The following is a 25,739-nucleotide window of genomic DNA, read 5'->3' as shown; positions in this document are numbered from 1 at the left end:
AAAGAATTATATCCGAAAAATCATGCGAGGGCCCGGGCTATGGTGGGTGGTGGCGACGAGGGGGGGGCGAGAGAGCTCTGATGTATTACAGGTAGGAAATCAAGCAAAGCAAAAGCAATGCAGGCTGTCGGGGAGCCTCTCCTTCCTCGCCCACCTTGAGGATGATGATGAATCTGCCATTCGCTTTACCCTTTTAGTTCTGTACTCTTCCATTTTACCCACAGCCTTGCTTTTTGCTTTTTTCCTTGCTTTTGCCTGTTGCAGCACACCTTCTGGTCATTTTCCCCTTTCTGGGCTCTCTCAGTTTGCCTGACTTAGCCCATTCCTGCTTTTGGGTCTCTTCCATTTCTTGGCCCATTTTACAGATTCTCCTCCGCCACCATATCAGCTTTTTTCCTGTGGTATTCTTCTCCAAACCTTTCATCACCTTTCGCATCATTAGGGTTTCGAATGCCGATCTGTATCGCTTCCCTTTCTGCCCCCACATCGCATTGGGTTTGATTTCCGATCACGTCAGTAAGGTTTCTGGGCTTCATCCACAGTACATCAATAGGGTTTGCAGGATTCTGCATACCTGCGGGTTCTACTCAACTAGGGTTCCATCAGACAAGCCTGCCCATAGCATCCTGAACCTACACCAGATCTCAGAAAAACTGCATTCTGACTGTACACCAGATCTCAGAAGATCACATCTTGTACATTCTATCGATCTCGTCTCAATCTGCATAGATCTGAATTTTCTTCATCATTGTACCTAAATCCGCTGATTGAACGATCCTCTGCTGTATAGCTTCTATCCAGACAGTGTTTAGCGATGGACTCTGATCAGGGAAAACTTTTCATCGGTGGTATTTCATGGGAGACCACAGAAGAGAAGTTGAAGGGCTACTTTAATGCTTTTGGGGAAGTGGTGGAGGCCGTAATTATGAAAGATCGAGCCACCGGGAGGGCTCGTGGCTTTGGATTTGTAGTCTTTGCAGATCCATCAGTAGCAGACATGGTTGTCCTCGAGAAACACAGCATTGATGGTAGAATGGTGAGTGCAATTTTTCATTTCAACTTAACACTAGCCCTTGGATGCCTCTTTATGACCTGGTTTTGATGGGTATAGCAGCTGTTTTTGCCATATGTATAGGTGGAAGCCAAAAAAGCAGTCCCAAGGGATGAGCAGCAGAGTGTAAATAGGATCAATAATCTTGGCAGTGGAAGCCTGACACCATCCAACCCAGCCAGGACAAAGAAGATTTTTGTGGGCGGTTTAGCTTCAACTGTTACAGAAAATGATTTCAGGAAGTATTTTGGTCAGTTTGGTACAATAACAGATGTAGTGGTGATGTATGACCATGGTACACAAAGGCCTCGAGGCTTTGGCTTTATCACATACGACTCAGAGGATGCAGTGGATAGGGTTCTTCAGAAAACTTTTCACGAGCTGAATGAAAAAATGGTGGAGGTGAAGCGTGCTGTCCCAAAGGATCTATCTGGAGGCCCGACCAGGAACAATGGCGTTGGATTGGGTGTAGGTGCTGGCAGGGGAGGTACGTATGGAGGGGGATATGCACAAGCTTTCAATTCGACCCCGGTAACTTCTTATGGTATGCGGATGGATAGCAGATATGGCCCTTCCCCAGGCAGTAGGGGTAGTTACCCAACCTATGGAGCAATGGGATATGGAAATGATGGGAATTACAGCGGATCAATGAATGGAGCATTCAGTCCTGGTACGTATGGAGGTGGTGGGCTCTATAGTGGGGGCGGCTATGGAGGTCCTTCTAGTGGAAGTGGTGGTTATGTATTTGGTAGCAGCAATGCTAGCAGTGCATATGGCAGCTCGCCTGGAAGAAGTGTATGGGGTAGCGGAGGGGCTAGCTATGGCAGTGTTAGTAGGTCAGCAGGCTTTGGAGGAAGTGGGGGGCCCAGCCTGAGTAGCTATGGTGGAGTGGGAACATGGGGTTCTTCCCAAACACCTGGCAATAGTAGTGCTGCATACGATAGTCGTAGTTATGGCTATGGAGGCAGTGAAGGTGCATTCATCAGCTCAAATAGTCTTGGCTATGGCAGGCAAAATAGTGGATATGGAAGCTCTATTGGGGGCCTTGGCGTAAGCAGATCGGGTTCAGGAAGCAGCTCTCTTTTTGGAGATATATATGGTAGTTCAGGATACAATGATTCCACATGGCGAGCAACTCCAGCTGACACCTTCAATTCCGCTAATGCTGGATCTGGACTAGGAAGTGGAGTCTATGGTCTAAGCAGTGGCACCAATGGCAGTGGTGGGGAAGATATACCAGCTGTTGATGACGGATACGGTGTCTCAGGAAGACAATCCTACAAAGGTACAGTTCTTGTCTTCAAGGCCGTTTGCCTTGACTATTTGATCATTTGATTGCATTAGGATCTTATCATATTTAGAGCTGCCGATTAAAAGCAAGTAAACCCATGACTACTACATCAGCAATGGAAGAGCCTGGCAGAGATGGGAGGAGTGTTGATATGTGACATGAGCAGTGTGTGTGTGCACACGCGTGCTGCAGTGCATGTGGTCGGGCTGGGGGGTGTGTGTGTGTGTGTGGTGAGAAGTGTGTGTGCGTGAACCTGCTGCTCCTGCTCGTCGTCTGCCTTCTTCTCAGTTTTTCAGGTCATCGTCTGCTCTTGCATCTCTATAGGTCGTTTGTGTGTGTTCGTGTCTCTGCTCCTTGCTTGCTCGTTGTTTTCCTTATTGCTGGCAAGTGGGTCACTGTCTGTTCTTGCTTCAGAGAAGCCCGCCGCCTCTTCTCTTCCTCTCTTTCATGCAGTCTGCTCTTACCTCCTTAAGGACTGTCGCCTGCTTTCTTGTCTAAACCCTGCTTCTGCTGTTCCTTTTCTGCTGCCAGCCATCAAAGTCTGTTTCCTTCTTCTGCACATGTTCCTATCCCGCCTGTTTGCTTGTCTTTTCTGCCTTTGCTTCTGCTCTCTCTTGTGGCTCCTGTGGAGTGTTTCGTTCTCTTCTTTTCCATGGACTCTGATTGGCCTGTTTTTCAAGAAAATGTCTACTCTTGAGGTCGTGTGGCTTGCAACAGTGAAGATCTTAATGGCTCAAAGAATCAGCCCCTCGAATGCTTCATCAAGAAAACCCTGATGTGCAGTATTTATATGATGTTCTGCATCATGATTTCCAGGAGAGTCAGGCTGTGTGGAACAAGCCTAAACCCACATTAAAATACAAAATATCTGTACAGACAATCTTACCCAAGGTTAAGAAGTTTTCTGAGAGTGCAGTTATCTTTTTTTTCCCTGGAAAAATGCCTTCAGCTATTGACATTGCTGCCCGGTGGTTGAAAAATATGCTCGGAGGATGTAATCTAGATGGGGTGGGGTGTATAATGCTGCATGGGGATTTTCTGAAGTGGTGCTTACAGATCTTGGATATAAACAACTCCTCTTGTCCATGTGCTCCCATGGACTCCATTCAAGGATAATCAGGCACTTATGAAGCATCATTGTCCCGTCTAGATTGAGGTAGTAAATAAACTTCAGCGAGGCACTGCTTGGCCTGGCTCAACAATTAAGTACTGTTATCTGTGCCCTGCCTTAGATGGGAAATCGCAATCGTTTTTGTATACTTTGGGACACTGACAAACCCACCCCTCCATCTGATGTTGTGGAAATTGATGATGTACAGATGGGGGAAAAATGCTTGGAACTCAAATGGGGAGTTTTTGCAATGATGTACAGATGGGGGAAAAATGTTTTGAACTCAAATGGGGAGTTTTTTCAGGAGGGTGTTATACCTGTCACAAGTTCGGGCATGTGGCCTGTAAATGCCCCACAATAACATTGTGTCCTCCGGCTGATTCAGTCCGTCCTGCTCTGATCACGAATGATTCGATGCCTCAAACCAAATCCCGTTCTATTAAGACAGCTAATCCACCTCCTGTTGTTAAGATGGATGTCCAGACTAGAAATAAAGTTGGTTCATAGGCACAAGTGCATTGTGAGCCACCTTAGAAACCTGTTGTAGCAAAAGAGAAAAGCATGCCGGATGCAAAGGGTTGGCAAACTCCGCATCCAACAAAAATGAGTAATATGAAACCTCGACCATTGTAGTCACGCACTTGGATGGAGGCCACTCCATTCCAGAGTAAGGCATCCACTTCTATGCATGTTAATGCTGGAATGTTGTGGGCTGATGTACTTAAGGGTGGAATGCCAAAATTACAGGGCATGCAGGCTGATATTCACATGGCTTTCACTTGATGAATATACATGCACCAATAAAATGCCTAACATATAATATACAAGGGTTAAATGACCAATAAAATGCATGACACATAAATAATAATATACAAGGGTTAAACGACATGAGAACTTGTATATAACCTGAGATAGTGTGTTTACAGGAAGTTGGAACATAAACACCTACGAGGGCGGGCACACCCACAACAAAGGCCCTGGTGTCTAGATAAAGACAGGAGATGACTTCTAACACCTCCTCTCAGCTTCTGGCTGTGAAACCAACGCAGGGAGCCAGGGTGCCGTCTGAGCAAATCTTGAGATAGCGACTTCGTGAAGAGGTCCACCGTACTGTCCTCTGTCGAACAGAACTCTAGCAAGATGTCATCAGCAACAATCTTTTCACAAACAAAGTGCCTCTGGATGACCGTGGGTTCCTCCAGTGGAAGCCCAATCCTGCCATGCGACCTCTGCAACCTCACCACCTCACAAGTAGCATCACAAGCAGCCCGGTACTCTGCTTCTGTCGACGACAAGGCAAAAGATGACTGCCTCTTACTGCTCCATAAAACTGCTCCTGGGCCTGAAGTAGATCTCCTCGTGTTTGGATCTCCTCCCCAATCTGAGTCACTCCAACCGTGGAGTCGGACTCCATCCATCAATCCCCCTCCTGTTTTAAAGAGTCCATGATCCTTCGCATGCTGCAGAAACCACAAGATACGCAATCTTACCTCCCAAAGAGTCATCTGCAAACATGAGCTCATCAGGAAGCTCCCGTCCAATGTGGTATCCATCAACCAAATCAATGAACCATTCTGCTTCCGAGTCAAAGAGGCATCATATTGCTTACAAGGATCAACACCTGTTACGGTGGGAAGCCAAGTCCTGGAAACCTGCTGAAGACCACGCAAGGTCTTCTTCTGAAACGTGTTAACCACCCCCTTTGAATCTGGAACCATAAAGCTTTGAGAATGTGCAACAACCACCTCCTTGCAAGTAATCAACTACCACTTGCCTGGCTTTCCGAGAGGTCTCCATGGAAAGAACATCCTCATCTACAAGAGTTTCTTTGTCCCGAATGCTACGAGACATCAGAGCATAGGTCACCTATAAAGTTTCCTCTGACTGACGAACACAAGAACCACCAACATCAGTACTGGAAAGTTCCTGCCAACTGCTGCCATCAACTGGCAAGCTATCCACCATATGGTTCGAGAAAGCCTGCACCTGCAGTGTATCCACACTTAAGTGGCCACTACCAGACTGCCACTCATCACAAAACTGAGGACCTAGGAGAGAGAGTGCTGAAAGCTTGTAAACTCCATTCTCCACTCCGCCTTCCCAAACCACCTGGCCTGTTGCCTTGTCCCGGAGAGCAACAAAATGCTCATCAAACTCCACCCGTACGCCAGTCTTGCAAACCTGATGCACTGACAAGAGATGAAAACCAAGTGACGGAACATACAACACCTAGGAGGAATGCTTTCCCCCTCTGCCATCGGGAACTATCTCTAACTTGCCCTCACTGTGAATTGGGATAGTGGATGTATCCCTAGTAAGAATGTGACCAGAATACTTGCAGAGATCCTATAAAGCCGAACGGGAAGGAGTCATGTGCTTGGAAGCACCACTATCTAGAATCCACTCCCGAGTATCCGTTTTGCAGAGAGTTCTCCAACCTCCTCCCTACCTGAAGAAAATGAAACATCGGTGTCCATCACCTCCAAGTGCACAAAAGCCGGAGTCTTCATGGTTGTTGGTGAGGAGCCTTCACCCTTCTCGGTCTTCCTCTTGGGACACTGCCTCCAATAGTGGCCTTTCTTACCGCAATCATTACAGGTCCTCTCTGCCTTTAGTTTCTTGCGGTCAACGTTGGACTTCTTCTTAGAAGACTTCTCCGATGAAGCCTTCTCTTTGCCCATGTTACGGCCTTTCGACCGTTGGCCAATTAAGGCCTTCGATCCTCCACCCTAAGGAGGGTTCGAGAATCTTTCCTCCTGGTCCAAGACCATGGGCACAAGCTCCTCCCACGTGATGGTGCTGAGCCTGCCACTGTAATCAAAGACGAGTAAAATGCTGAGTACTGAGAGGACAAATGCGACAGCAACGTTATGGCCATGTCCTCCGATGATATCTCCTTCCCAGCTTGAAGAACTTCTTGCTGAAGAGCCTGCAGCTTGTTAATATGCTCCCGCATCATCGACGACTTTGCAGGGCTCATAACCCGCATCTGTACTTCCAAGGAAATCCTCTTCATGGGCGATACCCTGTTGTAAAGAGAAGCCAAATGCTGCCATATACCTCTGGCCAGTGTCATATGCTTTACATGATTGATTACCTGCGGCGGTGTGCAGTTGAGGAAGATAAATGAACGGACCTTGCCGTTGACACGATCCCACAACTGTGCTTGTGCCTCCCAGTCCTTACGAATCGACGGTAACTCCCCTTCCTCTACCTCCGGCCGTGGAACCCCAACAACGATGAAATCAGCAAGGTCGTAACACTCCAGAACAGATTCCATCATAACCTTTCATATGCCGTAGTTGTTCCCGTCCAACTGATGGACCACCGGGAACGTGGGGAGCGTAGGGGTCTTCACATGCCTCTCAGCCATCTCAAGTAGATCTGCCATTGCGGGGGTGTAACTGAAAAGGGTGGGTGGGTGGGAACAAAGAAGAACTTACACCTGCAAGTGACTGTCCAGCAAATTAGCCCGCCTTTCTCTTGCTTCTCCTCTTCCCGAACAGTCCAAAACAGTCCACCAATTAGCAACGCAATAGTCCCCCTCTTGTGTAACGTGCGGAAGCTTCGGAGAAGAATCAGTAACTTCAATACTCAGAAATCAGCACTCTTTTCGCGACGGAAATTAACGCACAAACTGAAAGGAGATGTGCAGAAAATAGAGAGAGGGAGAGAGAGATGGAGAGGACACAGTATTGGGTCCCAAATACCCTCTGTAGGCCCCCCACCACGGATGGTGTATTTGCTTTATTAGAATGATGTAAATCTGAACGAAAATACAAAAATCTTGGACCTTTCTTGGCTGGAAATTCCCTGCCCTTGAATTGAAATCCTTCACCGCTTTGCTTAGCACCTTCTTGGCTTGTTATGCTTGAGCTCTTGGTGAGAAAATGAGATGAAATGATGGGATTTTGGGCTCTCCATTTTATAGTACTCCTACTACAGCAGTCGGCCAGCATAAAGCCAGGCGGCCAGCATTTAATGCTCCCACGACTGAAATTCCAGCATAAAATGCTGAAAAAATCACATTAAATGCTGCGTTTTTTTTTCCTAACAAGCTGGGCACGATGCGCCTGCTTCTGATTGGCCGGACAGGGCCTTTGCAAACCTCATGAGGGCTGGGCAGCCTGTATGGGCTGCCCTATACCTGCCCTACAGTCATGAAAATGCTGTTTTCTCCCGAAATTTGCCTTTAGCTGCCCCTACGGCTGTCCTACAGCCCCTCCATGGCGTTTCAAGGTCTGTACAACTGCTAGGAGTTCACGATCATAGACTGAGTAGTTTCTCTCTGCGGGCAGTAACTTACAAGACATGTAAGCTACTGGATGAGCATTCTGTTGCAATACACCTCCAATTGCGATGTTACTCGCATCGGTGATCACCTGAAATGGGTCGTCCCACGAGGCAAGTGCTAAACAAGGCGCTTCTGAAAACGCCACCTTGAGGTTCTGGAATGCCTCCAATGCTCGTGGAGTCATTCAAATCTTTTGTCTTCTTGTCTTCACACCCTTTAGCAGATCGGTGAGATTCGCTGAGAGATTAGAAAACTTGTCTATGTGGGTGGAGTATGCCTGGCATATACCCACAAAAGATCTAATGTCATAGGCTGTCTGAGGTACTTCCCAGTTGACAATCTCGGCCACTTTAGCCGGATCTAGTCGAATGCCTTCCGAGCTTGGGAGGAGGTCAATCTTGTGGTCCTCCGGTCTGGACGGGAGGAGCTGGGGAGGGAGGTTGTCCCGAAGAAAAATCTTCTGGAACTTTCCATGGAGAATCGAGTACTTCTCGGAAGCACTGGCCACTGTCTGGGCTGTCTGGATGTAAATCATCGCACACTGTGGGCGTTTCCTGACTGCTCGCTTAGCGTGCTAGTGGCTTATGAGCGGAAAGTTCGGAATTCCTGGCTTACACTTAATGGTCACTGGGGCATTTGACACATTCTGATTGATCTGGAACGTGTGCTTGTCCCACTTGACATCAGGAAGAAACCTGTGAAACCACTGAATACCCAAAATTATGTCTGCTCCTACAAGAGGGGAAACCATAAAATTACGCACAAACTCTATGCCCTGAATCACTAACTTAGCACCTAGAGCTTCATACTTGACACTCGTTGTCATGCCTGTACTAAAACCCTCAACCTGTTTGTCCACCGAAGTCAGATCGAAACGGGCACGCCTAGCGGCCTGTTCCGTGACCACATCCTCCGTGCTGCTGCTGTCAAACAGGACGACGACTCTCTGGCCACCTATGTAGCCAAAGGACTTGAGCAATTTGTTGCGCTCATACTCTTGGTCATGGGCGCCCTTCTGCTTATCTTCGAGCTCCCGGCTAATAATTGCTCCAACTGAAGCACCGGGGTTTGAAGAACTAGGGGTAGCCGCTGGGGTTTGTGTGGGAGCTAAGCTCACCATGGAGGCTGCGGTGGCGGCGGTGGCGGCTTTGGAGGCTTTTTCAGACAATCCCGAGAAGTATGTCCTTTTGTATGACAAAAGAAACATCTACCCTCCTTCTTGTACTGAGAAAGCTCCTCAGCACTCAACTTGCCACCTGTCTTGCCTGCCTCCGCTTTCTGGTCTGGAGTAAGCTTAGACGCATTGTTCGAGTTCTTGGAGCCAGAGGCTCCCGGGCTCTGTCTTGGGGAAGACCCTGTTTGGTTCTGGCCTTTACCCCTCGAGGCGGTAGCCCTGGGAGAAGCCGGCTTGGAAGTCTTGGGCTTGCCACCATTATGTTTCATTTCTGCACTCTGCGCAAGCGAGAGTGCATCTTCAAAGGTGGCTGGCCTAAACATACGCACCTCCCATTGGATTTGCGTGTCCAGGCCATACAAAAACTGCCCTTTCTTGTTCGTATCAGATAAGCCTAATTGTAGACATAAAGTCGAAATTCTATTGGCAAACTGAAGGACTGGTTGCACGTTCTGACGCGCTCCCCTGAACTCGTCTTCGAGTTGCTCAAGATAGTGGGGTGGTAGAAACCGCTGCTTAAGGTCGCGGACAAACTCGTCCCACACAGACGCTGCCATATCTCCTCTGGTGTGGGCATGAGCCCACTGAGTCCAGCAAGGCATGGCCTCACCTTCCAAGTACCAACTGGCTAAGATCACTCTGTCAGTATCTGTTTTCCTAATTGCGGCAAAGTAAGCTTCAAACTGATGCAACAATGAATAAAGAGTTGTGGGGTCGAGTTTACCATTATACTTACTGAAGTTCATTTTCTCGGGAAAATGATTCGAGGGCGCCGCCGGTGTCAATTTGGCGTCCAAAGCTCTGAGATAACTCTCATGTTCCATGCGTCGCATGGCTTCGTCTTCTCGTTGTCGGATCTCCAATGCACGCATCTGCAACTCAAGCAAAGAGCTTGGCTACGGCTGTGACCCCACGAGAGGGTCCCTGTGTCGAGGATCTGGTATCTGGGATACGGAAGGAGAGGGAGGAGGAGATGGAAAAGGCGACGCTGGAGAACGGGTACGCTCTTCCAAAGCCAAGATCTGCGCCTTCTGCTCATCCAACTTGGCTGTCTGTTCTGCGATTGCTCGCATCATCTGCTGGAACATGTCTGTAACACTCGAGCCTGGTGCCTTGGCTAGGCTGCCTGGTGCACTCTGGTCCCATGGTTCTTGGTCTCTCTCGTCGTCGAAGCTCGCCATAGCAGGAAAATGCACTACCTTTCCAGAATGCAATCTGACCATCCACTATTTGTGTGGGAGACGTCCGGAGGCTGAAAACCAACTGTCCTTCAAGGGACAGGAGTCACTCCGAAAGGGGTCCACCGGCGTCTAAACACCAACCACACGAGCGAGAGAAAATTCTGGTTTCTTTGCTGAATCTTTGTACTTGAAGTAGGCTCTGATACCCTTGTAACGTGCGGAAGCTTTGGAGAAGAATCGGTAACTTCAATACTCAGAAATCAGCACTCTTTTCGCGACGGAAATTAACGCACAAACTGAAAGGAGATGTGCAGAAAATAGAGAGAGGGAGAGAGAGATGGAGAGGACACAGTATTCATAGTCACAGGGGACGGAGGGGACGGCAGGTTGGAACGCGGGGACGCCGATTCGGGACGGACCAGCAACGGGGACGGACGGGGACGGACGGACGTCCCCCTTTGCACGTTTCTCACAAGGGACGGCGATGGGGACGGCACAGGGACGGGGGACGCCGGTGAGGGACGGACCTGTGAGGGGACGGCAGAGAGATGCCTGCCATTTTTTGGCCGTTGCGCTTCCCTTTTTTAGCTGTTGGCTCTTTGAGGCTTGTTTGGCCCTCTCTCTCTCTCTTGCCCTTGAGGCTTAAGTTTGAGCCTTGGGCCTTGGGCCTTGGCCCTTGAGGCTTGGCCCTTGCCTCTCTCTCTCTCTCACTTGCCCTTCCCTCTCTCTTGCCTATCTAATATCTATATATAGAACAAGGCTACAAGGCTACAAACATGGAGTTTAGCGTAAACGGCCCTTCGGGCCGGTCACGCCCCCCTCCGGACCTTCCCCCAAGTAGGCTGGTGTGAAACTGCGCGCCGCAACGGACTCAAAATTTACAGCCCATATGCAGTAGGTGTATAATAACTCACCGCATATGCATGTAGCCTGGTTGGCAGTGTGTCAACCTTCTCTAGAATCGTCTCATGCTATCTGGCCACAATCGGCCACCATCCGGTGTTTAAACCGGGACCTATCAGGTGACCCGTGCTACTCATAAATGCCTTCTCCTCATATAGGGGGGACTCACAAAGTAGAGTTAGCCGGTGCCTGCGTAGTTACCTGAGGGTGGAAAAACTAAAAAAAAAAAGTATTTTTTGAGTGCCGTTCCCTCCCCCGTCCCCGTTCCCTACTTATGGCCGTCCCCCGTCCCGTCCCCGTCCCCCGTTACCGTCCCCCGTTCCTTGTGACTATGACAGTATTAAATACCCTCTGTAGGCCCCCCACCATGGATGGTGTATTTGCTTTATTAGAATGATGTAAATCTGAAAGAAAATACAGAAATCTTGGACCTTTCTTGGCTGGAAATTCCCTGCCCTTGATCTGAAATCCTTCACCCCTTTGCTTAGCACCTTCTTGGCTTGTCTAGCCTCTTTATGCTTGAGCTCTTGGTGAGAAAATGAGATGAAATGATGGGATTGTGGGCTCTCCCTTTTATAGTACTCCTACTACAGCAGTCGGCCAGCATAAAGCCAGGCGGCCAGCATTTAATGCTCCCACAACTGAAATTCCAGCATAAAATGCTGAAAAAATCACATTAAATGCTGCGTTTTTTTTTTCCTAACAAGCTGGGCATGATGCACCTGCTTTTGATTGGCTGGATAGGGCCTTTGCAAACCTCATGTGAGGACTGGGCAGCTTGTATGGGCTGCCCCATACCTGCCCTATAGTCATGAAAATTCTGTATTCTCTTGAAATTTGCCTTTAATGGGGGTGGTTTCACACTATCTCCATGCCCACACAAAGACCCGGGGTAGCAATGGGCTGGCCCCTTGTTCTAAACACTAACTACTCAGTGATTTGGCATCCGGTACCATACCAGATACACAGAATCACTGACATCATTCCAGAGGGAGACTCACAGCGCGGACTGGCATTGTTTCATGTGCAGGACAGTGCACACCTGACCTTAGACTACTGTGTAGGACAATGCACACTTGACTTCGGACAACTGAGATGGATCCCTGGCTGACTCGTCCCGGACTGGGCTCACATGGGACCAATTCACCATCCCAGGTCCTGCACCTTTTGTACAGAAATGTCTACGTGGCATCCAAGTGCGGGATGCACGTGACATCTTGCTCACACAACTCCCAAGAACTATCAAGAGCCTAGGGCTTTGATACCATGTCAGAATACGCAACGGAGATGATGACCAAATCTGGGAACACGAGAGCAAACACAGTGCAGAAAAATAGCACTTTAGAAGGAGAGAGATAGAGGCGTGTAAGTTTGCTCTATATACACAAAGAAGATCCCGAATACAAGATACTTGTGACAAGGGGCTGGGGGGACATTTTATATGGCCCCCAAAGTGCAGTCGGCCAACTAAATGACAGCCGACAGGCCTAGATCTCCACGACCAGCACATAGACACCAGGTCGGCCAACAATATCAGGGTGTCCACGACCTGTACCACAGTCAGCCAGCACCAGAACTGATGTCGGGTACTGCAGGTACAGTCGGCCACCTGCCACCACATAAGTGCCACCCAAGCCACAGAAAAAATGGGAAAAATGGGGGAAAAATACGGGGAGTTCTCATTTTTCCTCACTCGCGTATTTTCTAGACGTTGTTCTCATTTTTCCTCACTCCCCGTATTTTTCCCATTTTTTATGTGGCTTGGGTGTCTAGATAAAGACAGGAGATGACTTCTAACAAAGACCCCCTCAGAAGGAAATTCATTCATGCAGGAAAACATAAATTGAAGTTGTGCTTTTGCTGCACCATTGGTGATTATAGCTCCTAGATCAGCTTACTTTCTTTCTATCAAAGGTATGTGCACACTATGCAAGATGTCATATCCCCTGAGGGTTGTGCTCTATCTTTTCCGCAAGCTTAATGAAGATGGGGTTTGGGTATGCATTACGGTTTACATGGCAGAAAATCCAAATACAACTACAGCCCTTCCAGAATGTGGTAGTGGATCCCGGCTAGCATAGATTGGATATTCCATAGAGAGGATATGAATAAGTCAACGATATGGAAAAAAACTTTGTAGAAGCTATGGAAAAGCAAGTTCTCTCTCAAACAGAGAGTCTTCTTTTGGCGATGCATTGCGGGAGTACTTCCTGTTGGTAGCATTTTGGCAAAAAGAAAGATTGCTTCCGGCCATTGTTTGAGATGTTCTTGCTTGAATGAGACCATTCATCACTTGATGTGGTGCTGCATTGACATAGGATTTCTTGCTTCATTTATCTAGATACTTGAATGCTAGATTTCCAAGTGTATGTTTCTCGCAACATTTTTGGATATTTGATAGATATGAGCAGAGATTTGCACATATGGCTATTTTTTTCCAACGGACGCGATTTTGGGCTCTTTGGACAATTTGGATTGCCCGTAATTGGTCGGTTTTCTAGTCGACATCGATTGACAAGCGTCGCTATTTCTGTCAGTCGTTGCGTCAATTTCTACATGATTGCTATTAGCTACAATAGCTAGATCAATTTCATCTGGATTTGTTTTTCCACTGTTTTTAGTTTTCTTTCCTTATCTTTGAGACCTTTGTGACTTTGATGGGATCTCTCTTTGTACATTTGACATAATAGAAACAGTGGTTTTTACAAAAAAAAGCATGTGGACAGGCTAGACAGGGCTTGACAGTAGAGTTTTGGCAAGCTGGGCACGTCCTAGGCAGGCACCAACAGGTGGGCTGATAACATAGTTTGGGCAAGCTGGGCACATCCTAGGCAGCAGGCACCAGCCAGGTAGGTGTTGGAGCGGCTGGGTGGAGTAGGCAAGCTTCGTGATAGGCAACATTGGGGATGGATGAGAGAGAGAGAGAGAGAGTAGGCAAGCTTTGTGATAGGCAACATTGGGGATGATAGAGAGAGAGAGAGAGGGAGTAGTCACCTTCTGATATATATATATATATATATATATATATATATATATATATGTATGTATGTATGTATGTATGTATGTATGTATAGATGAATCCAGGAACATGCCCGAAATTCACCTTTTAGAAATGTGCATGTTATATACTCATGGTAGTCAACCCACAAGACTATATAACTATCAACTCCATTATGCATAGTATGGACTAGATACTACGACATCCCCACTAACGTCATATGTGCCCAATAGTGGGTGTAGAACTCTGTATCAAGATATGCTCTCACACACGCACTCCACACACACACATAAGAGCATATATTCACACAAAGCCCTTGGTACTGAGTTTCTGTCAAACCTCCGGAGATGTGTGTGAAAAAACTCCTAAACATGTCTCTATATATGGGCTGCCCTTGCTTTTTCTACACTTTTGTCAAAAAGCCTTGTAAGTTTTTTAATGATTGCTTTTCCTATGCTATATTGAAGCCCATGCTTATAAGTGAGTGCCCAAACACATTCATGGTGTTGGCTTTTGGCTTGTCTGGGGTGCCCACACTTAAGTGTGTGTGAAAGCCTTTACTCATGAGCCCATTTATTGGTTGTCCAGCCTTGGTTTTAATGTAATGTGAACTTGCATAGACCAATGTCATGAATTTAAACAATAATGCTGTAAATTATGTTTAGTGTATACTTACCACTTGTGAAACCCATAAAACCACCTCTTTAGGTCCAAACAAGTGTGCACACGTGCGTCCAAAGGGTCGTCCCCAGTCCCATAGACATTCACAAACAAAATACCAAGCATTGTCTAGGCAACAAACAATGTCACACAAATAAAAAGCAAACATCAATGATGCATGCATATGCAAATGTAAACTTGGATAGTCACCCATCTTGTATTCATCATCTCCATCTGCCATAGAGTACACCGTGTGTACATAGCGAGTGTTCAAAATGGTCCCCGCCCAATGGGATAATCATGTCCCGCATGATCCAAGAAATCAAGGGTTTGTGACAACGAATGCATGCCACTAACTTTAATTGTTGCTCCAAAGGTGTATTGGGTTGGAACGTGCCATGTTGCAAATTGCTGATCTAGGCACTTTTATTGCTATTCTTAACTTAGATTTAGTAGATCTGGCACTCAGCCGCCTATTTATAGGTTCCTTTAGGACTGGTCAGTTGTTTACAATTGCCCGTTGGCTGCCAATAGTGGCCAATTGTGCCCACCGCCAATTGTTTCTATTGTTGGATGCCTAGTCTATGGGATGTCAGGGTAGTTTATATGGCCGCTAAACTTGCTCTAAAGCCTGCTGACCATGTCCATGTGGCACTCATGTAAGTGATGCATGTGACAACTAAAAATCAATGCTAATCTTGGGGTTTGGCTTTTGGTTTGGAGAATCTTTTACTTTCACTTCATGCGAGGATTGTGCTTGTCATGTGTAGGCTAATTCCTAGGACTAATCCTTGAAGGGCAACAAGATAAAGAACAAGATTAAGGACCAGATTTTGGAGCTTGTGCTGCTAGTTTGGGCAGGAAGACCTTGTGGAGGACACAGGAGGTTGTTGGCTAGTTTATGAAGGAGTATGTCTCTATGGCTACAACATTTTAATGGAATATTTGTCCAAGACCTGGCCGACAGTAGGTCTGCCAGTCCATAAAGGAATTTGAGTCCTTTAAAAGGGCACACTTGCTCAAGGTTTAGACTACTCACTCCTCTAGGGAGTAGGGTCATAGATTAGACTCTAGACTAGGTGTTTTCACCTTTTTGATGGGGCAGCCAATGGCTAGCCATGATGTACTTCCTTTTTGTACTATAGAATATACTGAATACTTAAGCTATCTCTCTCTCTCTTCTCACCATCTTCTGTATGCGTTTTGCATCAAGCATGTTCCAGGATGGTGTTTAGGGCTGTGTCACATGCACTCTGCACTGTAGTGCATGGTGACAAGATGGTTCATCATGATCAGTGCAACATTGTACAGTATTAGTACCCTTTAGGATGATAATTGTTGTATGCCATGACCCCATTGTAATCCTCAGTCCAAGATATGTGAGGCACGAGCTACGTAGGTTATTCCTTAGCCATAGTGAGTCAGTCAGTCAGTCAAGTCCCTTAACCCACTTGAAGAGATTCATTCATGCATGTAGAGTCAGCAGAAACCTTAGGGTTTGCATTAGAAAGCACTTTGCATATTGCATATCATTCATCCATTGCACATAGATCATTGCAGAAGCCTTGAAATAGCATCTGGTATCCTTAGGATATTTATTAGTATTTATCTGGCATGTTTTTCATATTTTACAGCATTTAAATATCATTATTTGACATGAACAAGTCGTGTAGCACTTTATGCTACAGTCGGCCAGCATTAAATGCCAGCCGACCAGCACTTGTGCATTTAAATAGCATTCCATAGTACTCATTTTAGTCATCTCATAAATCAGCCATCAAGCGATTGAAGGATTCATCACATCAACCTTCAACACAAGGAGCATAAGCGGTTGAAGCCTTCATCACATCAGTCCTCAGCGTTTTTAGCCAACGTTTTCGTCCTTTAGCAGCTAGGAGCATCAACGCATGTGCATTCAGCCTTCATCAACAAAACGCATTAGCATACAACATTCAGCCCATCAGGATACCTTGCATTTGCGTAGAAGCAGTTTTCAGCATACATATCTTCATCGTTTTACTATAGCACTTTGGTGGTAAAACTCAGCATTCATATTCATTTCAACATTCATTCACAGCCACCAGCCTTAGATTTGCAGCCTTTCCTCATTCCATTGGGAGGAGTGCATAGGCTCGAGATTGGACATCACTTCTACAGCCGTGTACAGTTCAGCCCGACTCTTGGTCCTCTGAGATCTTGTGTTTGGCTTATCGTCAGTCCAAGGTCAGTCTCTTCAAAGTAATAAAGCAAATACTATTCCGGTAACGGGATAGGGGGCCCTTTAGTGGGTAATTCGGGACCCCATACGGTGTACAGTTTATCTCTGTCTCTCTCTAAATCTCTTAAAGTTTGAAGTCATAAAAGTGGATTGCTAAACTCGCGAAACTCATGATACAGAAGGCGGTGTGAGACTTGTGTGACAGGATCCTTAATTACGAATACTTCCACTGCATGTTACAGGCTGAAAGAAGACTCCGAGAGCTTCCGCATGTGACATTGGTATCAGTCTTCAGAGCATCAGGCTCAGCAAGACTAAACACTGATTCAATCCCAGATGAAGGTGCACAGTCCAAGGAAAGGAACACAAGACATAGAAGAAGTTCCCAGGAGGTTGGTTGGTGGTGTTCCACAAGGCCCAAGGGGAATGACAGTCCTGTGAGTCAGGTGCCACTTGGGGCACACCAAGAAAGGCTTTCAAGCAACGGTTCCAAGGGAGGATGGTCCTCCAAGGGGTGGAGTGAGAGTGCCAGACTCAATACCCAGGAAAAGACGACTAGAGAAAGTGTTCAAGGACAAGGCATGAAGGGCTAGGAGACAAGATGGAATAGATGCAGAGATCTTCGTCAGATTTGGAGATTGGGCCGGGTTTTCAGTGAAAAGGTTGTCAGGAAGGGAAAGATGATAGGTTTGGGACTCTAGGAATGGACAATGGGATGATGACAGTCATCCAAGAACAGAAGTTGGAATCTTGTCAAGTTTAGCAGAGGGGGATGCCATGTGTGAAAGAGTGCACAGAGCGGAAGCAAATAAGCACTAGAGTGTGCTGAGTAGAGAGTGCAAGAGAGAGAGAGATATGGAGCAACTATGCGGAATATATTGAAGTGATACAGTCCCAAGTAAGAGACAGAAGTAGTCTTATAAGTGAGGGAGCACAAGATAGACGAGGCAAGATTCAAAAGTGAGAGGCCAGCCCACCTATTTATAGGTGGGAGAGCTGGCTGATTGGATATGTTGAAGCTGGCAGACTAGGAAAATGCATCCAAGCTGGGAAAAATCCCAGAAAAATATATTTAATAAGGGGTGGCCAGCCCACAATCAAGGGCCATGCAAAAGGGACCATGCAAAAGGGACCAAAAGGACACCAAACATGGGCAAAAACTGGGGATGAATGTGCTAACACCCCCTCTCAGCACCAAATGCTGAACAAACTCTGAGAAGCCGAAGAAGTCGTCCTCTGTCAAAGACAAAAGAATGCAGCAACAACAGGTACCAAGAGAGCTCCACAAGCAATCTCCATAGTAACTCAGCTACAAAAGCAATAGAGCAAGCTGCCAGGTACATTGCTCTTTTGCGTCGTGCTGCTCCAAATATTGGTGCCAAACCCAAATGTAAACACAGTGCCACAAATCCCTAGAAGCCTGTAGCTCCAAGAAGATAATACCCTCAAAAGAAATAGAGTCCATCTGCTCCAACTCTGTACCAAGAGTAGCCAAATGCTGTACAATAGCATCCTCCTTGAAGGTCGGCATCGCCAGATGTAAGAACTCAACTGCCCCCTCTGAAAACTGATGTCGGGACTCCACAGGCCCAACCAAATCCAAATCCCAATCCTTCAATCCCTGGAAGTACCATTGTGCCCCAGGCACGGTCACGGACACCTCTAACCACAATCCAGAATCCTGACACAGAGAAAGGGAAATAGGAACATTCACAGTAGTGGTAACTGGAGTAGTAGTAGTCTCCTCGATAGCATCACACAGCATAGAAGCAGGCTCCTCCATAGAAGGCAAAGGGACTAGCAACACATCTTGGTCACTGGTTGTCGAAGAAAGAGTTGGAGGCGAAGCGATAGGAGACAAATTCCCCTCAAAAGCTGTGAGCAAAGATAGCCCACTATCTTCCTCATAAACATTACTAGATATATCATCCTGGCAAGGAGAAGTATGCACAGAAATTGAAGGCAAGGCATGTCATGTGCTCAGTGTGTATCTACCGTGTGCTACACGCACGCAAGACTAGTTTCGAGGCTTGGGGAAGCTTGGAGCTAGGCAGGTTGATTGACGAGCTGAGTTAGGGATATACTAACGGACGGGCACCCAAGTATGGACGGGCGGGCGTCCAAGTGTGGACGCCCGATGACCGACCAAGAGCCTATAAAAGGGTGGTCAATGTTAGTTATTGGGATATAGAGAGTCTCGCGAGTTTGTGAGAGCTCTATGGTCTTGGAGCCTGGATCTAGTGCAGACGTGCACCTGCTTTATGCAGCCGAGGCCCGCGAGGGCAGCTTCGTGGCGGTATGGGACGCCGCGAGGTGGAGATTGGTCGGTACATCAACCTAGTTAGCTCAGCTCGTGGCTCGGTGGGGACAGCTAAGACTGGGCTTGCCCACGGCTATCATGGTTGGGAGGTGAGTCAGGCCTGCACCCCCTTGTTGTTTATTCGTTTGTTTGCAGGATTCGAGTCTGTACCAAGAACGATCACGAGGAGATCCGGTGGGGATTTGATAGTGGTATCAGAGCATGCCTCGTGAGCGAGCAAGTCAGTAGGTAGAGAAGATGAGGTCGAAGAAAGGTATGTGTTAAAAACGCTTGCTGTTTTTTCTGTGCATACTGCTGTTTTCAGATTCAGTAGGTGTTTTTCTTCATCAAAGAAACCCATGTTGATGGGAGGTGGTAGTCTAAGAAGGGTCGTTTGCTTTGCAAAGAAGAGGCATGATTCGTTTGTGCAGTCGCATGAACGTAGAGAGAGAAAACAGAAAAAGCATGATTCGTTGCTTTTGGTTGAACGCGAACGAGAGCGAGATAAAGAGAGCAAGCGTGTGAGAGGAGGCGCTGGTGGGTGTTAGCGTTTGGCTATCGGAGGTTGGCAGCCGGCCAGGCCTCTGTAGGCGACCCTGCAGGCGGGCGCATGGGCTTGCGTAGCCAGGCGGCCAGGCAGCCAAGCCTACGCAGTGCTTCGGCCAGGCCCACATAGGCACCTAGGCCAGGCCAGGCAGGCGCCCAAGCCCACGCCGCTTGTGGCCAGACCTACGTGAGGCTGGCGCAGAAGCTGCAAAGCAAACCGGCAGCAAATTTTGGCGACGGCTGCATCATCCGGCGGCTAATCCAAGAGGGGGGGAAAAAAACAAGAAAAGCACTCGTTTTTTTTTTTGGGCTTTCGTTTTTTTTTAAGTTTATTTTTTTAAAAAAAAAAAGTTTAAACCCCTCCCCTCCAAAGTTTAAAGGTGTTTATTTCTTTTTTTTAAGAAATAAAATGTATATATCTATATAAAACTATATATATATATATATATATATATATATATAGTTATATATATATATATATATATATATATATAAAAAACTATATATATATAAAACTATATATATATATATAAAACTATATATATATATATATATATATATATATATATATATATATATAAAACACAAAAGCAAAAGCTAAAGATAGCTTTTGGGGATTTTTAGCTTTTGGGAAAACCTTTATAAACTCCTTAAGTGGGCTTCTTGCCACACATCTCTCAAGTTTTCAAGCTCTCAAGCTCTCAAGTTCACGCGCACTTTTATTGTGCAAAGATCGAATTTTCTCTCCGCTTACCCTCTTCACGATGTCGACCCAAGAATCAGAGTTGGAGCCCCTTGTTGAACGCGAAGGCTTGCCGGCTACGGAAGATACCGATGTCGATCTTTTTGACGATTATGTGTCAAAATCAGATTTCCAATTGTTCAAAGTAGCTTCGTCGGAACGTCAGGCACAAATCGCAGCCCAGATGCAAGCTTTGCAAAACTCCATCGCTCTATTGACCACTACCCTCTCTACTCTATCGGGTATGGATACCTTGGCCTCTGCTGTAGGCCCCAACATTACTCTGGAACCATTCGGGGGGGAGAAAAAGCAGCGCACCAAGGAGATCGTGGACACGTGGCTACATAAGTGGCAAGTTCACTTTCAGTTTCATCCATATGATGATGGAAAAATGATCCAGTTAGCAGCAGGTTTCCTGTTCGGCAAAGCTTTGCTTTGGTGGAAGGAACTCAACCCTAAGCCAACAACTTGGGCACAATTCGAAGACGTCTTCAAGAAGGAATTCCTGAAGAAAGAGGATGATTATGATGTTGTTGCCCGGTTTTCAGCTTTGACCATGACCTCGCAGCACCTCACTTATGAGGTCTACCTCCAGAAGTTTAGGGACTTGCAGATGAAAGCTACAAAGATGGATCCCACTACTCTTTTGGGGTTCTTCGTTTGCTGGTTTACCAGACTCATACCGTTTACAGGTAAAAAATAACAAATGCAAAACATTGGACGAGGCCATTCATTCAGCTCGTATCTATGATGATACAATGGTCTCTTCCAAGTCGAAACCCGTTACCGAGCAGGGGAATAAGCATAAACGAAAGTTCTCCGCACCTATGGCTAACACGACAGAAGGAAAGTCTTCGGACCAACCTTCGAAGAATTCAAGTTCGACACCAGTGAAGAAGAAACGCCTCCTTAGGGCTTTAAAGCTCAAGAAGGAAGGATGATGTTTTATCTGCGAAGAAAAAGGACACATGCGTAACGAGTGCCCAAAGCAAAAGGGTACCAAGACGAACGCAGGACCCAAGCCAAAGGCGGCTAACCAATTGTCTTTGACAGGTACGTCAATTACTGTACTTTCTCGCCCTAGTACTTGTAATGATTGTCTATTCAATTCTAAGGTATTTGGCTTGCATGATCTTCTCCGAGTTTATGGAGATGTGAATGGCCATAAGATTCACATTCTTCTAGACCCTGGCAGCTCACACAACTTTGTTAACTACAAACTTGTGCAGAAATTGAGTCTTGATACGACACCCAGCGATTATACCTATGAGGTACGCTTACCTGCGGGAAGGTAAGTATGGGATCGAAAGGTGGAGATGCTTCCAATCCAGATTTAGGACTACAAAGATACTTTGGAATGCTATGTAATGCATCTAGAAAATGTAGACTTGTTATTAGGGATTGAGTGGTTTAAGACTCTTCAAGTCCAGATAGATTGGTCTAGTCACATTTTTTCTTTTCAGCATAAGGACACCCAGTATAGTATTTTAGGTGATTGTATTCATCCCTCTCAGGGACCTCTTGTAAATACAATTGATTTTGGAAATATAATGGATTCTTCTTTGTATACCGCTTTCCATTGTGTATTGATTCCACTTTCTTCATTTCTTATACCTTCTATGGATGTCAATGAATTAAGTGTGTTTGAAAGCAAAGAATTACAGAAGATACTTGATTCGTTTTACGACGTATTTCCTAAGGAACTGCCATCAGGTTTGCCACCTGAACGGGCAGTAGATCATCGTATTGGCTTGATCCCTGGTGCTCATCCTGTCAGTATTCCACCTTACAGGATGAGCCAAGCTGAGGAAGATGAGTTAGCTAAACAACTCGAAGATTATTTAAGGATGGGCCAGATCTGTCCAAGTAAATCACCTTGGGGTGCACCTGTTTTGCTTAGGAGAAAGAAGGACAACACCTGGAGAATGTGTGTAGATTACAAGAGATTGAACAAGCTGACCATTAAGAGCCGTTATCCTCTCCCTAGATCAGATGACCTGATTGCCCGGTTAGTAGGAGCGAAATATTTCACGAAGATAGATTTACGTACTGGCTACCACCAGATACGTATTCATGAAAGGCATGTCGAAAGAACCGCCTTTTGGACTAGGTATGGCCATTACGAGTTTCTCGTATTACCTTTTGGGTTAACTTATGCTCCAGCCACTTTCCAGCAAATGATGAACGATCTTTTTCGTGAACATTTGGGGAAATTTGTGGTGGTGTTCCTGGATGATATTTTGATATATAGTCATACTCTTGAGGATCATGTCAGACACCTCACGATGTCTTGTCTATTTTAAGACAGAATCGACTATATGCTAAATTAAGTAAATGTGAGTTCTTTATGACCGAAATCATTTACTTGGGACACAAGATCACTAGAGATGGATTGAGCATTGACTATGACCGAGTTCAGAAGGTTCTGGACTGGCCTATACCGCGAACAGTGAAACAACTTCGTTCTTTCCTCGGTTTTGTTGTTTTTCTTCGGAAATCTGTGCGGGAGTACTCTTAGCTCACAACCGATGACCGACTTATTGAAAGGTCATGGACGTAAGTCAAATCAGCCTATCACTTGGAATAACGATTTGGATATGGCCTTCAGACTTTTGAAAGATAAAGTCAAGGAAGCACCTATCTTAGCATTACCCGATCCTAGTCGGCCTTATGTTCTTGAAACTGATGCCAGTGACTATGCTATCGGGGCTGCTCTATTTCAAGATGGTAGACCGGTTGCTTTTGAAAGTAAAAAGCTAGACGACACTCAATCTCGTTGGCCAACCCTTGAGAAGGAGCTTTATGTTGTGATTCATGCTCTCAAGGTTTGGAGACATTATTTATATGGCTCCAAGTTTGTGGTATTGACTGGTATTGACTGATCATCAGTCAATCAAGTATGTGTGTGATGCGGATGATTTGAGAGGAAGGAAAGCTCGTTGGGCGGAGTTAATGCAAGATTTTGATTTTGAGATCCGTTATCGGAAAGGGTCCATGAATAGTGTTGCAGATGCGCTTAGTCGAATTAGAGAGGTGAATACTTTGTCGTTCATCGAGATTTCTATTGACTTATTTCAGTCATTGAGAGGGCTTTGCAGGACTGATAGTTATTTGGGTCCATTTTGGCAGAGGATCCAGGACGGGAGCTCATTGATTGACCAAGACTCAATGACTGAGTAGACTACCATTCAGGTTGCAGGAGGCTAGTGGATGATTCGGAATGGTTAACTATTCCGTAATGACAAAATTTGTGTACCACAGATCTCGGACATTAGGTCCAAGATTCTTAAGGAGTGTCACGACGCCCCTTCTGCTGGACAACACCCTGGGGTACACAGGACGTTATCATTAGTGAAACACACTTTTTATTGGCCAAAGATGAAAGGGTATGTAGAAGATTATGTTCTCAAGTGTCAAATTTGTCAGGCAAATAAAGCTGAACGCTTTAGATAGGTTGGATTGTTGCATCCTTTGCAAATCCCAGGTAATAAATGGGAAAGTATTTCCATGGATTTTATTACCGGATTGCCAAGAACACATCAAGGCCACGATTTTGTTTCGGTTGTGGTAGATCGCTTGACAAAAATGGCTAGATTTTTATCGACCCGGAAGACTATTATAGCTACGCAATTAGCACGGTAGTTTATCGAGCAATTGTTTAGACTGTACGGGTTACCGCAGGACATAGTCAGTGATAAGTTTACAAGTGATTTTTGGAAACTTGTTTTTGAGAAGTTGGAAACAACTTTGAATTTGAGTTCCTCTGATCATACTCAATCTGATGGCCAGACTGAAAGAGTGAATCAGATTTTGGAGGATATGCTTCGAGCATATGTATCCAAAAGACAGAGTTCATGGGAAGATTATCTTCCTATGTTAGAATTTACATATAACAGTACTAAGCATACGAGTAGAGGGTTTAGTCCTTTCATGCTTATGTATGGTTTTCAACCTAGATCACCTGTTACAGTAGGATTCTCAGGACTTCAGCATGATGCAGCACGTAATTTTTTGCAAGATATGCAGGAAATGTTACAAGTTGCAAAGGAATCTATTAGAAGTTCTCAAGACCGAGACAGGTTTTATTCTAATAGACATTGTTCACCCAGAGAGTTCTCTGAAGGAATGATGGTGTATTTGCGAGTTCCGAAAGATTCCGAGACCTTACGGACAGATCGATCTTCGAAATTATCCCCTAGATACTGTGGACCATTTCGTATTACACAACGGATTGGTTCAGTTGCATATGAATTGGATTTGCCTTCTCATGTGAAAGTTCATCTTGTATTTCATGTCAGTAGACTTAAGGAAGTACTGGGTGGAGCATATCAATTAGTTACTCCTCAAGAAATTATAGATGTCGAGGACATGACATTTGTTCTGCACGAACCTAAAAGGATTCTTGGATTTCGTGAAAGAAGATTGCGTAATACGCTTATCACGGAATACAAGATTAAGTGGAAGGATCGTGTTGAGGAGGACGCTACATGGCAGACATTGACTACTCTTCAGAGAGATTACCCTGGCTTTTTAGTGAGCTCAGGAGTGAGCTCTTAGAGGAAGGGGAGTCTGTCATGTGCACAGTGTGTATCTACCGTGTGCTACACGCACGCAAGACTAGTTTCGAGGCTTGGGGAAGTTTGGAGCTAGGCAGGCTGATTGACGAGCTGAGTTAGGGATATACTAACGGGTGGGCACCCAAGTATGGATGAGCGGACGTCCAAGTGTGGACGCTTGATGACCGACCAAGAGCCTATAAAAGGGTGGCCAAGGTTAGTTATTGGGATATAGAGAGTCTCGCGAGTTTGTGAGAGCTCTATGGTCTTGGAGCCTAGATCTAGTGCAGACGTGCACCTGCTTTATGCAGCCGAGGCCGGCAGCAATCTCGAGGCCCGCGAGGGCAGCTTCGTGGCGGTATGGGACGTCGCGAGGTGGAGATTGGTCGGTACGTTAACCTAGTTAGCTCAGCTCGTGGCTCGGTGGGGACAGCCAAGACTGTGGGCTTGCCCACGGCTGTCATGGTTGGGAGGTGAGGCAGGCGTGCATCCCCTTGTTGTTTGCAGGATTCGAGTCTAGTACCAAGAACGATCACGAGGAGATCCGGTGGGGATTTGACAAGGCAACAGGAGAAACAAACTCCTCAGTTGCAGTGAGCAAAACTGGCCCACTATCCTTCGCTGTAGGAACATCGCCAAAAGAAGTATCCATAAGATCACTGGCTGCATAGCACCCAAAAGCAGAAACCATCGGCCGATCATTGGCATCACCATA

The 25,739-nt window shown here is 46.1% G+C and overlaps 1 protein-coding gene across 1 annotated transcript in view; it reads left to right on the top strand.

Annotated features, from left to right (window-relative positions):
* The window catches only part of LOC147620766 (heterogeneous nuclear ribonucleoprotein 1-like), a 58,653-nt gene that overhangs the window by 95 nt on the left and 32,819 nt on the right, over positions 1-25,739 (top strand). Inside the window, exons 1-2 of the mRNA XM_086825038.1 lie at positions 1-1,036; positions 1,136-2,336. The exon at positions 1-1,036 is cut by the window's left edge and continues 95 nt beyond it. Of these exons, the coding sequence (XP_086681164.1) occupies positions 815-1,036; positions 1,136-2,336 (1,423 nt within the window). The 5' untranslated portion in view covers positions 1-814. The remainder of the gene's footprint in view (positions 1,037-1,135; positions 2,337-25,739) is intronic.

Source organism: Cibotium barometz, chromosome 31 (genome assembly GCF_041138505.1).
Source record: "Cibotium barometz isolate CiBa-2024 chromosome 31, ASM4113850v1, whole genome shotgun sequence".
Lineage (NCBI taxonomy): Eukaryota > Viridiplantae > Streptophyta > Polypodiopsida > Cyatheales > Cibotiaceae > Cibotium > Cibotium barometz.
This window is presented reverse-complemented; position numbering and strand designations above follow the sequence as displayed.